The 17,099-nt window shown below is 38.9% G+C and overlaps 1 protein-coding gene across 1 annotated transcript in view; it reads right to left on the reverse strand.

Moving 5' to 3' along the window:
- Positions 1-257: 257 nt before the first annotated feature.
- The window catches only part of Rars1 (arginyl-tRNA synthetase 1), a 32,806-nt gene continuing 15,964 nt past the window's right edge, over positions 258-17,099 (reverse strand). The window contains exons 10-15 of the mRNA XM_076856363.1: positions 15,153-15,331; positions 14,566-14,675; positions 12,059-12,164; positions 1,512-1,684; positions 869-1,116; positions 258-468 (exon numbers count right to left, since the gene is read on the reverse strand). Of these exons, the coding sequence (XP_076712478.1) occupies positions 359-468; positions 869-1,116; positions 1,512-1,684; positions 12,059-12,164; positions 14,566-14,675; positions 15,153-15,331 (926 nt within the window). The 3' untranslated portion in view covers positions 258-358. The remainder of the gene's footprint in view (positions 469-868; positions 1,117-1,511; positions 1,685-12,058; positions 12,165-14,565; positions 14,676-15,152; positions 15,332-17,099) is intronic.

The following is a 17,099-nucleotide window of genomic DNA, read 5'->3' on the forward strand; positions in this document are numbered from 1 at the left end:
CTGTGGAGTCTCAGCTCTGTCACATCTTACAACAAATAGTGGAATGGGACAACAGAGGTATATGAAGGTCTTGGGGTACATATTAAGGTCTGATGAGATCTGTATCAAGTAAGTGAAAACACATCCCTGCCAATAAACTCCAGGACTATGGTTCCTAAGCCTACATTAGTCCATGGTCTCCACTGTCATTTTGGTTTAGGGAACAAAGTGCCTTTTTAAAAAAATACTAGTTGTTAAAGAACCACAGTTTACACACATAGTTGCGAAATGTTTTTAGTAGTTTTTGGATCCACATGATTGTAAAAAAAGCAAACAGTGCTAATGGCCACTTTGGTAAAAACACAGTATTCGAAAGGGATTACATCCTTTGGACAGGTTTTATTCCCAGGATATCGAACCCTTTGGCCATGACAGCAGCAACTGCTTCACACAGCAGCATGCGCCACATGTTCACCTTCAATACTTCTCCTGAGAAGAGAGAAAAGACACTGATTAGCTTGGATTTTATGTAGAAAAATCAGCTGTGTAGATTACTACATGTTCCACAAACAAAAAAAACCTAGAAAGGCAGTTTCAAATACGTTCTTGGCCTCTCTAATACTCCGCTTTTGTTGAGAATGCCCTATTCCCAGGGATCTGTCAATGTCTTTCTTGAAGTTGTAAGGTTCCACCCATCCCCCAATGCCTGAGTAGAGATGCACTGTTTCTGCTAGCATTAGTTCTCATTTTTGTATATGGTATGGATTACTCTGCAATTCTTTGGGGGAAAAGGGAGGATTTCTATGAATAAACAAAGGGGAAACACAACCCAGCCCAAGTTCCCTCTGAGCACCCATTCTCCAATATGGACAGAGGATAAGATGCTCACCAGTCTGTCGGTCCTTCTCTACACAGTAGCAGCTATCATAGAACTCTGTGAATGTAGTTGCCAGCTCGTAAATATAATCACAGAGTGTGTGGAGAAATAAGTCATCTAAAATCTTTTGTAAAATCTCAGGGAAGCGTAAAATGCACCGGCCTAGTTTCAACTCCTTCTCATGGTCCAAAATGATCTTGGTCTCCCGAGCAGCTTTTCGGAGCATCTCTTCATCAATATTGGCCAGCCGCGAAATAGACCTGGAATGCCAGACAAGCACTACTGATCCATTTTGTCAGGCACACACATTCTTCTCCACGAGAACCCATGTAATTAATTGCTGATATGACATGACTGATGTAAATCAGAAATTAAGAGATTCTTATAAAATAGACAATGTATTTACTCTGGGGCACATCACTAGTCAAAATAAGCTGGTCTGAAGTGTTTTACAATACTGGAAGGGAATATTCTTTTAGGCGGACAGGTGATGCCTGTTTGGTATTTAAATCTGCCAGAGTAAATGGGAACAGGCTAAGAGGTTCCATATAACTTGTAATTCTAAAAGGGAACACATTTCCAAAGACACTTGTATATACAAAACATACATTTTGAAGCAACTGAGAATACTTTGTTTGCTTCACAATAAGATTACCTGATTCTAGTGAAGGCATACAACAAGTAAGCAGCTGTATTCCCTCTGTCATCGAGCATTTTGTCAAAGGAGAAGATGTAGTCATTCAGCCGGTTATGGGAAAGGTCAGCATATTTGATACAACCATAAGCGACAGATGTCTGAGCAGCTTTCAATTCCTCTGCAGTTAAGACCTTTGTGAAAAACAAAAGAGCACTTCTTAGCTTACTGACCAGTGCTTTTGCCCAGATGTCCCATGGGCAGAGTACTGGGGTAGGAAACATCTAATGGTACACTTATCAATAAACAATGATACTCATAGAAAGACGTGGGCTGATGTGCAAAGATTATAAAAATCGTCTGCTGTGCATAATGAATGCTTCTATGAGAAACGTGATCGGAAAATAAGCTATCAACACATTATATTCAATAGATATAAAACCCAAAGCATAAGTTAGTATTTATGGTATGATGTGGATATAAATTATTGATTATAGAAAACTATAGTAAAATAAAACATTACTTCTTCCACTCGAATTCTTTTGTATTTTTAAAAAAATTTTAGCCATATATTAAGTATTTCTGTTCCGGCCATGATAGATGAGGTTGAGCAGACCAACCATTCACTGGAAGTGACTGTGTGAAGTCTGGGTAAATCAACTGTGAAAGTTGTCAAAATAAAAACAGGGTTGCTGGTATCAATCCTAACAAATAAGTACGGATGGGAAGTTACAAAGGAAGTGTTGTCCTAAGATTGCTAGACAGCAGCTACCACAGAAGAATCTGCAACTGTTTGGTGGTGAACCCTGCTGATTTTATTTAGGAACTGGTTTGATAAGGAGTATTTAGGTAAAAGACTTGTCTTTTTTGGAGTCATTTCTAGCACATGGACACTGTCCTGAGGAGTACCCCAATTTCCATAGCATTTATAGTCTAAGATTTCGTATTTCCTCTAGTGAGTTTTTTTTTTGGTTCTGTGCACCTAATTTAACATTGATTTAGTTTGTATGTGCCTTAATTTTGGTTACACGTGTCTATACGTGATTTGCTAATTAACTTCATGTTTCTCAAAATCTTCTGAGCCAAAATTAACATTCTAAATGGTGGGCTCAGGATGGCTAGTTAAAAGCTGCTGGGGTAGTTACCACATCTATGTGAAGAGAACTTGCTCATGAAGAGGTAAGACCATTTCTGTCACTCTGTAGCTAGGTCATCTATCGGATGAAAAAGAATCTTGGGCATAGCATGCTTACCAAAGCAAGACACTCTGACTAAACTCTGAACATTCCCTAAGATCGTTCTTAAAGGATTTTCCCCTAAAAGTATGCAAAAGTCCCCCCTCAGGGACTCTAGATGGTCAAACTGTAAGATAGTTCTTAACGTAGTTTAAGTCATCTCTTTTTCTGATGACCTGTTTATGCTAAAAGGGGCATAAATTAGAGTTTTTCTCACCTATCAGCTAAGCTGATGAAACAACTGAAAATTCCTAATATAAAAGGAAAGAGCGAGATCAGTATGTATAGAGTTTCTCAAATTATGCCTCTTAAAACAATCTATACCTTGGTTAGAATCCTGAGCCATAACAAAAGATCTCCAACTTGCATATGAGCCAGGAAAAGCTTGAGGGGGAAGATAGGTTTTTGAGAGACTGGAGGGTTTCTTCTTTCTAAAAATGGTTCCTGATCATTAGATCAAACAAAATGAAGATAACTTATTAAATTCAAGGTCACTTGGAGGTTTATTATTGCAGCCAGTAAACCCCTAAGCTCATTTTGGGCTGGGGCCTCAGTTCAGTGGTGAAGCATGTAGGATGCCCTGGGCTCCATTCCCCCACATGCAAGAGGTAGGGGCAAAGGAGGCTTTTTAAAGCAAACTTTTATGGAAACAATATCTTTACTTGCCTTCCTATGATTAAGCTTAGCCATATGAACAGGTGACCCTAACTTGTCCTATTTGTTAAAAAAAAAAAATTAAACTGTTGAGGTCATTTCTCTTGTGAGAGTCCGAAATGAACTATTTACATGTAAAATCCCCTAAGAAAACGTATTCAAATTGACTAACAGACTTATGAACACCCAAATAAACTTTAGTTCATACGATTTAAGTACATATTCAGTAAAGTTGGTAAAATAATGTCTTCAATTGTGGCCATCCAGGTTTGCCTTTGAGTAGGCAAGGCTACCTGCTAGATCCTTGAAGTGCTTTACTTAGTATGCAAATGGATTAAATACAGGCATTTAACTTCTAGGGTATGTTTCTTCTTGGAAAAACATTAAATCTTTAAAAGACTATGCCTAATACCTATTCATAGAATAATCCAGATCTGATCGTTAAAAACATGAACATAATCACTTTAGTAAAGCGAAATGACTGTTTACAAGGTGAAACACCAATTGCTAAATATCAATTCAAAATTAAAGATGATGTATTTTATTCCACATTTAACAAAGTAATTAAAGAAAAGATACATGTTTGGAGTTATATCAAACTGCTGGTACATGGTAAACAATTCCCAACCATTTCTTCCTTGGTCTTCACTAGGTATTATGGTTTAAATAACCTTAAGTGTTGAAAATTCTAGGGGTTGTGGTTTAGTGGTAGAGCACTTGCCATGCATAAGGCACTGGGTTCACCATATAAAAAAGATGTTCTGTCCATATATAACTTAAACTCTAAACAAATTTACCTTGAATATATTTTTTTATTATTTGAAGTATGTTTATTAAAGGACTGTTCTAAGTTATAAATCTAAGGTAGGAAATAAATGGGTAGAAAGGAACTAGTAAGTAGGAGAGAAGCAAAGGAAGTTAAGAATTCTAGGTAGTAGAAAAAAATTTTGTCAAATAAAATTACTGGAAATAGAGGGCAAAACCAAAGGTTTAAGCAGATTGTAAAGGATCTGAAGGACTCGTGCAGAGGTTGTGAATGACAAATTTTAAAGAAAAACTCATTAAGTTGGTTATAAAGTTGTTCACAGGTTTTTCTAAAAACATATGAAACAAGAACTTTGTTGCTTTAAAAGGAATATTTCTGTACTTAGTAAAGTTGTAGCAGTTTTTGACCTTTTAAATGTTCCTTTAAAAATATGTATGAATAGTTTCCCATCTTAAAGGGTGAGGACAAGTTGATTGTCTCAAAGCTGTTCCTGATGTCATCAGGAACAAGGTCACCACCCCCTTGCTAATTTTATTATTTACATTCCTCTCTAACATGATGGACATGGTAACACTGGACACACATTCTTCCACTGCATATATTCAAGTCCCTTTTCATTAGGTTTGCTTGTAGATGATGTACATAGGTTTCTCATAAGGAGAAGCAATTATGATGTAGGAGGTCTTATTTTTCCCTTTGGGCAACTGGCATAGAAAACAAAGCCTTCTGTTTGACAATTTTTTTTTTTTTTGGAGGGGTGTGTTATTGGGAATTGAAATCGGGGGTGATCGACCCCTGAGCCATGCTATTGCTGACACTGGCTTTGAACTCGTGATCCTCAGGCTAACAGGCGGGCATCATCACTCCTGGCCCCAGATGTAATCTCAGTGTAGCTTACATTTCTCTACTTGCTAGACATGTTGAATATCTTTTCATATATTGATGGTTCATAATTCTTGAAGGGTGTTTAGTTCCTTTGCCTATTTACTGATGTATCAAGGCCATGTTAAGTTTTTGAAACAAATGGAAACACGATGCACCAAGAGGGAAGTATACAGCAAGTCAATGCTCACAAGTGGAGCTTGGATAAACAATCTATAGTTGCATCTCAATGAAAACGACCCAAGTAAACACCAAACTAGAAGAAATTAAGATCAGAGGAGAGATAAATGTAATCGAAACTTAAAAAAATACAAAAGATTGACAAAACAAAGAGCTTGTCCCTCAAAGATGAATTGTAGTTAGAGGGAAGACTTGAATAAATCACAAAGGCAGGCTCTGGAGAAATAGATTGTTATGAAAAACTATGCCACCAAATATGATAACTTGGAAATAGAAACATTTCCTAGATATAGCTTGCCAACAATGAACACAAAAATACTTCAACGTAAGGACACTGAATTTGTAGCCAAGAACTCGATGGCTTCATTGTTAAGAACTGGTATTAGTTGTTCTTATTTCAAGATAAAGAGGAAGACATTCTTCCAAACACATTCTGCAAGGCCAATATTAGCTTGATACCAAAACCTGGTAAGAACACAAGCTACAGACATATCCTTGATCACAATTCAAGTTGAACTAGTCACGCAAACTACTTGATTGGGGTGGGGGGGGTGTGGAGAGCTACATGGTGGACAGACCAACATTTCTGGGTTTTAGTACTGTAAGATGCTTTGAAGGCAGAAAAGAGTTGACTGAATCATTTGATCAGTGTGGAGACACACCTGTTGCTTAGGGGAAAGGAAAATAACTACAGGTCTTCACACTTTCAGAAACCCAGTATGAGGCCTGCCATGGCAAAAATACAGTTGTGGGCAGAGGCAAGATGAGAAAGATTACTGTGCGGGGAGCAAAGACACAAGAGCTAGCAGTTCATCTTAGAGCCGAGTACTAGGAAAGAGGCCCCCTAAGCACAGGCCCGAGGGAACCTCCTGGTAGCAGGCAGGGGCCTTTGCACAAATGGGACAGACCTAAGGTCTGTTCTTGAAATGGGCTTGGGGCAAAACCTACACAAATACCCATGACTGGGAGACTTGGGTGCATCCCAACTTTGTCAGCCTTCGTGGCCATCTTCACCACACAACCCCAGGCAGCAGAGCTATCCCCGTGGCAGGTACTTATAGACAGTTTCTAGATGTGCTCTAGCACCAAGCAGAGCTGTACCTCAGTGGGATAAACTCACATTTCTGACCTGCCAACTGCTGCATGGGCACACCCAGGCTTACTGTCCTTCTCTATGGACATGGGGCTGCCTTTGCCACTACTGTGCACGGCATAAACATGGAACAAGACTTCTACACTGGGAGGAAAGTAAACATAGGACCTTGCCTTGGAACCAAGTGCCAGGCTCATGAAAACTAACATTGGCCAGATCCCAGTGGTGCCAATCCCAGAGTAAGACACATAGCCCCAGTCCAGTAGAACACTATTCTGGCCAGCAACACCCATACCTGGTTGCAGTAGTATCAGGCCCCAAGTGTACCACATTAGTAAGCGGCCCACAGCAGCACTGGCCTTAGTCCTCCCTTTAGTGCTATGCAGAGCTCATCAAGCCATGGACTCAGGGTGGCAATAGTGGTCAGACATGGGGGTAGCTCCCTCCACAATAATTTGGCCTGACCACAGGCTGTTGCCTTTGGCACCAGGAGTCTCTGGGATAGAGGGATGGAGTATCCTTTAGATATTCCCACAGACAATGCTCACTGAGAGGACAACTGTGTAGTTGGACAAACCTGGCTTAGGTCCCACTCTATTGCTGAAATAATGACAACATAGCACTGTGGACTTATGGCAAACCTAGGCATATAGTGCCACCTAGTGCTCAAATAGCAGAAATGTTCTTAAAACAGTTTCTGGGAAGATGGGCACAAATTAGGAAGAACATCATCCTGTAAGCTCTGGCTGATGTCTCATACTGGGCGAGCATCAAGGACGTTCTGGGGGCCATGGCCTAGTTTAATGTACTAAGAAGGGTACCAAAACCTGACTGGATTAGTAAACACAGTGGGACAAATTCCTAGATAGAAAAATTTAAAACAGCTCTTTTAAGGGAAACTCAAAAGCTGCAAGAAAAAAATCTGATATCATAATAGAAAGATGTACACAACCGAAACATAAGTCATAAAACTCACTAGTGAGCTAGTAAGAGTAACTATACAAAATCTGAGTGCTGTACAAAGATGGCCTGTAAGCCACAGCTTCAGTATGAAGACCAAAACAACTGCTGAGCATGGTGGCCCGTGATTATAATTCCAGCTACCTGGGAGGCAGGAAGATCGCGAGTTCAAAGCCAGTGTCAACAAAGCAAGACGCTAAGCAACTCAGTGAGACCCTGTCTCTAAATAAAACACAAAACGGGGGCACTCAACCCCGGTACCAAAAATAAAAAGCAGTAATCAAAACAAGATGTTGGTAAAAAACCAGAGACAAAAGCCTAGAAGTAAACTCATACACCTACAACCAATTGATTATTTTTCTTCCTCTTAAGGACTGAACACAGAGCAAGAACACTCAGCCCTTCTAGCTGATTCTTGGCAAAGGTGCTAAGAACATGCAGTGAAGGAAGGACAGTCTTTTCAACTAGTGGTGCTAGAAAAAATTGGTTACCTGCAGAAGAATGCAAACAAATTAAATCAAAACACACTAAAGATCAACCTGAAACTACTGGAAGAAAACATTAGAGAAATACGTTATTGGAGTGGACCAGGACCCAAAAGCTTCTGCACAGCAAAGCAAATGTGATTTGCAAATACAGTTTGCCTCATCTGAAAAGGGATCAATACCCAAACTAATTCAAACAATAGCAAAACCCCCTAATACTCCAAAAAGATCTGAATGGACATTTCTCAAAAGATGACATATTAATGGAAAAAAATGTTAACCTTATGGTTTTGATTTACATTTTTGTAGTGTATCAACTCAGAATGGTTATTACCAAAAAGACAAATGACTGCCTGGATGTGGGAAAAAAGGGAAACCTAGTACACTAGTGGTAGACAGGTAAATTAGTACAGCCACTATGAAAATTGGTGGCTTCTCAAAAGACAAAACAGTAGTGCTGTATGATACAATAATCCCTCTACTGGGTGTGTACCCAAGCAAATGAAATGGGTATGTGGAAGGAGATACCTGACTCATGTTAATTTCAACACTGTTCACAAAGCCAAATGTGGAAGCAACCTAAGTGTCCATCAACTGGTGAATGGGTAAGGAAAATATGGTACATATACACAAGGGAATACTAGGCATGCATAAAAAGAGAAAATCCTGCCATTTGCCATAAAATAGATGGAATGGGAGAACATTCTGTTAAGGGGAATAACTCAGGCATAGAAAGACAAGTAGTACATGTACTCTTGTGGAATCTAAGTTCATCAAGTTCAGAGTGGAATGGCATTGCCACAGGCATGGGTACTTATTCCATGCTGTGCTACTGCAGAGTAACATACTGTATATCTCAAAGTTAGGATTTTGAATGTTTTCACCATAAAGAAATGATAGATGTCAGGAAATAATATACACACAAACATCACATGGTACCCCAGAGAACAATTTTTAGGCTTTTATGTATCATTAAAAAAAAAAAACCCACACAAATGGTTATCTCCTACTCAAACAAAGGTGGGAAAAACCACATTAACAAAGTGGATCAAAGGCTTAGGCACTAGAAGAGAGACCCTGCACCTACTAGAAAAAGTATGCCCAAATCTTCATCATGTCAGCCTAGGATCCGACTCCCGTAAGACCTCTAAAGTGCAAGAAGTAAAATCAATAAATGGGATGGATTCAAACTCAAAAGCTCCTTCTCAGCAAAAACAATGTGAAGAGAGCTCCACAACTCTCAAGGGAGTCTTAAATCGTCTAAATGCTGTTTGCTCAAGATCACCAGGCATTGCTGAGCTAATGTGGATCTGGGGCGAATAGCCTGCTCCTATCAGAACACACACTGAGCCCAGAGCCGCCAAATTCAGGCTCCCGTTTGCCTGCGTCTCGCAGACAAACTGCTCTGGCTCAGTGCTGAAGAACTCGAGGAAACTGCTTCTCGGTCCGAGTCCCCGCCGAATATTGTGGAGGTAAATACCAACCAAGCCTTCATAGGCAGTGGCAACAGGATTGAGACTGGGCTTGAGAGGGCCGGTCAGGACCCACCAGTTGCTTTGGTCACCCGGCAAAGGGAACGAAATACTGCCATTCGCATGGGATACCAACATGGCAGAGAACTGACGTCATCAGAAAGTAGCGGAGGAGATAACTTCATTGATACTAGCAGCGACAGGTGTACAATCCCCTAGCCCCCACCTCCACACAGCGGGGAAACCTCAAGGGCCCTTCCCAGCTCTCCGGTGAGCGCGATAGTCAGACCAGGGATTCAGGAGTGGTGCAGGACCGCGGCAAGCAGGCTACCACTCCCAGCAGCTCAGCTACCGGAGGGCAAGCAAAATACGCGGGCTCTCAGCCCCGAATCCACAACCTTAGGGGCTAAGAGTTTGGCAAGCAGGGATAGTGTGCCCAGTTGTTCAAGAAGATAGAGCTCCCTGAGCAGCAGACCTGGTGTGTAGCCAGTATTGTGAGTGTCACCTGTGAACGGGGCCAGTGGCGAGGTGACTAGACACAAGAAATGGCCGAAGGCACTCAGGAGTGGAGACCCGCCCAGTCGGGGAGGAGGAGCTGCTGCACAGTGACTGGTTCCCGCGCACTGAGAGGAGAAGCTTGGCCCGGTGGGCACAGCTCCACCTACTGGAAGAGAAGTTAATCAAACTCTAAGACTGCATTATTTATTTATTTATTTTTTTCTTTTCAATTTCCTTATTCCCCTTTCCTTAAATTCTAATACCTTTCCTCCCAAGCAATACGACGCTGTTTATGTGTAATTTACTAAATATGTATAGGTCAATGTTCCGGGACGTTATATAGTGCTACCAAGACGTTAACTTCCCCCAAATACTCCAGACCATTCTCCTGTTAATATCCCCCGTCAGTAGAGCACCCTTCCAAGGTTGCCAAGAGATACCATCACATCATTCGACCTAAATATAAGTCCCAAGACCAAACCGCAGACCTCTATATGCCATCAGAATCCGTACACAGTTTAGGAAACGAATGAATCTACACTAAAGTGCAACAAAACTCATCATCTCTAGTCATAGTCTCCCATCACAAAAGAGACACACAAAACCAAATAAATTTATAGGAGTAAACAGTAACTTAGCAGTCAAACAGAGCAAGAAGTAATATAAGCAGCATGAAAAAGCAAGGAAGAAAAGGAGTACAAACAATGCAGGACAGCCCAAATATACAGGAGGACCTAGAGGCATCAGAAAAATGGCCAAATAAAGAACTCAAAGAATACCTTAGACAGATGGAATGGAATCTTAGAGAGGATATGAGACAGCAAATTCAAACATTGAAAGAACTCATTGAAAATGAAAGAAACAAACAAATAGAAGCAAATAAGCATCTTTATCAGGAGATTATAAAAAAAAAAATAATTTTAGAAATGAAGGAAACTAACCCAAATTAAAAACTCAAATGACAGTATAATCAGGGATGAGATGGGGGAGGGAAAGAGAAGGGAAATTGCATGGTAAAGGAAGGAGACCCTCATTGTTATACAAAATTACATATAAGAGGAAGTGAGGGGAAAGGGGGGAAAAAAACGAGAGAAATGAATTACAGTAGATGGGAGGGGGGATAGTAGAGGTTAGGAAAGGCAGCAGAATACAACATACACTAGCATGGCAGTAGGAAAAAAAGTGGATGTGTAACCGATGTGAATCTGCATTACGTATATAGGGTAAAAATGGGAGTTCATAATCCGCTTGAATCAAATGTATGAAATATGGTATGTCAAGAACTTTGTAATGTTTTGAACAACTAATAAAAAAAATAAAAGCAACAATAAAAGGCACACTCATACATTGCTGGTGGGACTGCAAACTGATGCAACTACTATGGAAATTCTTCAGAAAATTCGAAATGGAACCACCATTTGACCCAGCTATCCCACTCCTCAGTCTATACCCAAAGGACTCAAAATCAGCATACTATAGTGACGCAGCCATGTCAATGTTTAGCTACTGTGAATTGAGATGCTATAAACTATGGAACCAACCTAGATGTCCTTCAGTAGATGAATGGAGAAAGAAAATATGGATATACACAAGGGAATATTACTCAGTTTAAAAAAGAATGAGTAATGGCAATTGCCAGTAAATGGATGGAGTTGGAGAATACGCTAAGTAAAGTAAGCCAATCCCCCCACCCCACACACAAAGGCTGAATGTTTTCTCTGATATGTGGATGCTAAGTCACAACGGCGGGGTGAAGAACAGTTACCTTAAATAGAAGGGAGAGGATATGGGGATAGAAAGGATAGTATATTGAAACAGACATTACCACCTTATGTATATGCATCACTGATGTGATTCTACAATATGTACAATGAGAATTATACTCCATCTATGTATATCAAAGTGCACAAATGCATTCTATCATGTATAACCACTTAAAACAGTTAAAAGGCAGCAGAGCTACGATGTCACATTAACAAAGAAGGAAAAAGCCATGACCTTTGGTAATAGCCAAGAATAATACTTTCACAACAAATGCTCAGTACAAATCATGAATTCATTATGCACTAAAATCTGAGCAATATAAGCCTGGCCTAGTTGGACTGACTCCTTGTAATTTTCCTCAAAAATGGAAAAAACGACAGCGTGGCATACGCCTGTAATCCCAGAGATTCAGAAGGCAGGAGGATGCAAGCTCAACACCAGTCTTGGCAACTTAGCAAGACCCTGTCTGGAAAAATTCAAAGGACTAGGAATATAGCTCAGAGTTCAATCCCCAGTATCAAAGGAAAACAATTATATATAATGCACAATATACATTAAACAAAAAAGGCCTTGGATTACCTTGTCTCTCTCTTTTTCTTTCAATTTGTCCATAGACCGTTTGAGTCCTTCTTCCAAAAGGTCTGTGAGGCGTACCGATTCTCCTGACCGTGTTTTAAACTTCTTCCTAAAAAATTTAGAAGCCACAACTTAATGAATTTGAAAATGACCTTTTAATTAGAAATATTCCAACTGAAAGCTTGAGGGGCCTGTTTGAAATCAGTCTCGATGCTAAGGTAACAGTGCCCCACTCCACATGGCAATTAGGGAGGGTGGCAAAAGACAACTGTTTGTACGTGTGTCACCTCCAGCCCCCAGCTCAAAGCATCCTCTGGGTTAGCCCTAACAGTGATCCACCTTCGGTTTCCTAAAAGGAAAAGTAAAAAGATTTAATTTATGCATTTTCCTGGAATACATTTTGCTTGGTAGTTTTAACCGTTTGACTAATTTTCCTAAACACATGTTTGCTTCTAGAATTACTTACATTAGAAAATCCTATACTGGAATCTTACATTTCTCTATATAGTAATTGATCTTATTTAGTGGTTCTCAAACCCAACTGCATTTTTTTTCAACATTTCTTTTTAGTTATACTTGGGTACAATATCTTCATTTTGCTGTGGTGCTGTGAGGATCAAACCCAGTGCCTCACATGTGTAAAGCAAGTGTGGTGCCACTGAGTCACAACCCAACTACATTTTTGAGAGTTTTATGACAAAAGGATTCCAGAGCCCCATTCAGACATACTGAAATTAGAATCTCCCTGGATGGGGCACAAGTAAGTACCGACTAGCAATGATAATGGCAACTGAGAAAACTGGATTTTACCTGTTAAACAGAAGTTTGCATGACATCAAGTACTTTTTTAAAAAAGTTCAAATATAACATACAACAGCATATTTTTCTATACAACATAAAGCGTACCAAATGTGATAGTACCTCTTATTTTTACAGCTTGATTTACAAAGGCTCTATTTGCCTTTATCATCTTCATTGATATTTTTCTTTATTTAATTCCCACCCTCAACAACCGGCAACTGAACCCAGGGCCTCACACATGTTGGGTAAAAGTGCTCCTCCACTGAGTTATACCCCCAGCCTGCCAAATCTCCTAAGTGTTCAACAAAATGCTGAGGAAGGCTTCCTACTCTGTCTACTTTGCAACAACTGGTCCCATCCGTTATTCCCTCCTCTCACCTGTCTTCCATTTTTGTTTGTGACAAGGAGGGATGCATATTTGAATACCAACAAAGCTTTTAAAAACACAGATGACAAACACCCACTTTAGAATTTTCAAGTCCCACAGTGGGCCCTGGCATGTATATTTTCCTGTAGATAATGTGAAATACCATGTGGAGCAGGTGCTCAATAAAAAGGTGTCCAAGGACTAGGAGATAAAAAGATAAATTATGTCCTAAATATTAAAACAGAATCTGAGCATTTTAACATATTTAAAATACAGTGAGCTGCATTTAGCTATTATTTAAATCATAGTATCCTAGCCTTTTTTTTTTTTTTAAAATCATGCAGAGAGTAGAAACAAACTGATTTAGGATACCTCAGCCATACATGATAAATGAAATAAAATTTATAAATACCACCTAAACATGTATCGGAAAACAGTTCAGGAAATAAGATTCCTTGGTTTAAGCACTCTCAGGACCATAGGATCCAGTGTCTTGATTCCACAAAAATGTCATACAATATTTCCAACAAATTCATTGACTGCTATAAAATCTCTACCAAAATAATATCTGTGGACAAACTAACTTGTCTTTCATATGCTCACATCAGGGCTTCTGACCACTCTCCAGCCAAATCGAGTCACCTCATGTGGTTTTCAGAAGCATTACCACCTGTGTGATGTAATATCTAGGCATTATTAAATGTAAGATATCACAGTTTTAAGAAGTGCTGTTTAAATGGCAAGTGATCCTAAAATACTACTGAATGTTAAAGTTTTAAAATATGAAAAGTTTTGTGCCTTAGGACTGATGAATATCACATATAAATAAAATACCTAAGTGTATTTACCTTTTTATAGAGACAAATGTGAAGAATTAAAAAATGATAAGACATTATTAACATGTAGGCTTTGATAACATTTTTGAGATGGCCAAAGAACAAAAGCAGTGAATCAAACCTCAACTGAATCAAGCTTTTACCAAGTGTGCAACTGTGAAGGAAAAGACATTTACAAAATGTCTAGACTAAATTTTTGCATAATTTTTCTGAATTCTGAAAAGGTACCACTATAGATTTTAGAACTTAACAGATTATGGATTTCTGTTTCCACAGATTTAAGTCTGGAATTTCCTTTTCAGTTGACTTCATGCATATGTCCCCTTTGAGACTATATCCTCTGGCAGTGATGAGAATATACAGAATGGCTCAGCTGAATTTATCATAATATACAGACTAAAAAACTGAATTACCTAATATGTTATCAAAAATTAACAACCAGGGCCTCTTCCAGAGAAATTGGTGAATCAGTATATTATTACCATCTTCAGGTTTCCCAGACTTACTTGTCTTCCCCAAGTACCACACCAAATCCAGCATGGGACACTCGAGTTACTTTAGGGTCATACCAACCAATCATCTGAGCAGCAGCAAATATTGCCTGGAAGTGCATAGACTATAAAAAGTAGAAAAAGAGTGTTACCTGCTAGTTTTCTAATAATTTTTTTAAAAAAGGGCTTATTAAGGCTTTTATGCCTAGACGATGCCTATAAAACACAAGTCATTCAAGTTTTGTGGCATGTTATATTAAAAGTGTTTCTTTTACTCATTATGTGAGAAACAGTAAGAGCAAAGCTGTTACCATACTTTCCACAAAGTTTTAAAAGCAAATGAATTAAAGGTAAGTTTACACACAGTAACTTCAATTAAATTTTAATTTCAACCACATCCCTATTAAGACCAACTGCTGAGGTTCAAAGACATCACCTTTTCCATTTTTTAGAGAACACCTGGAAAACTGTTCCTTTTCCCACAATATACTGATGTTCCCGATCTTAGCACTGAACAACTGTAAATATTCCCCAAATACAACCTCACCATATTGTCTACCTCCAGACCAACAATGTAAAAACAGACAAAACTACAAACTTACTTGTCCATTGTCTACCACATAGATAATCATATCTGCCTTTTCCTCAAGTAGTCTTTGTTTAATAGCAGCCAGGTCAGACGTATCATAGGTGTAACCTCCATCGGATTTCACTATGGTTAATGGTATGGAGCACCCTGGGACAAACACAATCTTCCTGCCATCATCCACTTGCACAAAGCCTAGGGGAAAAAACAAACAAACGTCACTAATAATGCTAAAAGAGCTCTGAAGGTACTGGAATCTTAGTCATTTTGAGGACTAGCTAACTAGTCTATGAATATTTTAGAAAATATTTCTTAGCTGCGAAAACCACAAAATTTTTGTCTTATCATGACCTACTAGAAGCCTTGGAAAATGGCTAAGATCAAGGCTATCTGGGAGTGCAGGGTGCTGTCATAGTACAGGTCAGATAGAGTAGTTTTCTGGACTCACTCTACACTTGGCTCCCAAGCCCTTCTTAGGATGTGTAACTGGAACTCACTCGCTGTGCAGGCCAAAGGCATGAAAGTCTCCCAAGCTAGAATCAGATGCTATTCCTATACAGACATTTTATAATGTGATCAAACAGTTGGATTTAGCTTTTGGAATGAGAAGCAGAAAAAATGAATTATATATTCATGATGAAAAATGCAAGAGTCTTGGTTTTAGGAAGAGACAGGAAAGAACATGATGATAATATCACCTATATTTAAGTGCCACTATGTGCCAAATATGCAAGTCTTCAATTTAACCTTTGCAGCAATAATGCAGTAAATAATTACCCAGGTTTAGTTTCCTAAACTTAGAAAGTATAAAGTAAAATCAGTGGTTTAAAACATAGGCACTGGGGCTCAGCGGTAGAGCGCTCACCTAGCATGGGCAGGACCCGGGTTCGATCCTCAGCACCACATTAAAAAAATAAAGGCTCTGAAGACAAACTGCCTAGGTTTGAATCTGATTCATCATGTATTAGCTATGTTACCTTGGGAAGTTCCTAACTTCTCTGTGCCCATTTTCTCATCAATAAAAATCATTAGGGCTAGTGGTACAGCACTTGTCTAACATGGGCAAGGCCCAGGGTTCAATCCCCAGCAGTAGCAAAAACAAACCCCAAACACACTTATTTTAAAAGTAATGCTTCCAGGCTTTGATTAATAATTACCATTTTCCCATTTAAGGAACCAGCTTTCCTTGGAGATGTGGCTGACTGCAGATCTAGGACAGGAAATCTGTGAATGAGCCTGGAATATTGTACCAGAGCACATCAACTATCAGACTACCATGACGAAAAACATGAGGGGGGCTACCATTAACTGGGGTAAATTAACTATTACAAAGGACAATTACGGCAACATACTGAAAAAATATGTATCCTTTACATATTGTAAAAGCTTCATTTGCAATAATAAGTCAAACTCATTGTATTTATGAAATAAACATTCTCACAACTAAAAAAAAAAAAAATCAAGCACTTCTTTTGATTGCCTTAATTATGTGAAAAAGTTATACAAAAAGAATCCCAGGTGACAAAAAAAAAAAAAAAAAAAAAAAATTAACAGCAGTCAAAACCACCAGGGAAAAGTCTGATAGGAAACTTAAGGGATAGATCAGGCTGATAACTAATCACACTAAATTAGTATCACAAAAACAGTGAACCAGAAATTGTTTTCATTCATGCAAAAAAAAAAAAAAAAAAATCGGGAAACAAAAAAGCAAACGTAAAACTGAATCTAAATTTTTGGAAAATAATCTCATATTTGGAGGCTCACGCAGCAGAATTTCCAGTTGTAGGCCAGCCTGGGCAACTTAGTAAGACTCTGTCTTAAAATAAAAATGGGCTGGGGATACTGCTCAGTTGTACATCATTTGCCTTAAAAATACACAGAAAATATAGACACAGGAATTATGCAACATAAGAAATTCTATAGGACAGGTAGGTCCAGTTATTTAACAGTAAAAGAAGTAAAA

The sequence above is a fragment of the Callospermophilus lateralis genome, chromosome 5, assembly GCF_048772815.1.
Source record: "Callospermophilus lateralis isolate mCalLat2 chromosome 5, mCalLat2.hap1, whole genome shotgun sequence".
NCBI classification, from domain to species: domain Eukaryota; kingdom Metazoa; phylum Chordata; class Mammalia; order Rodentia; family Sciuridae; genus Callospermophilus; species Callospermophilus lateralis.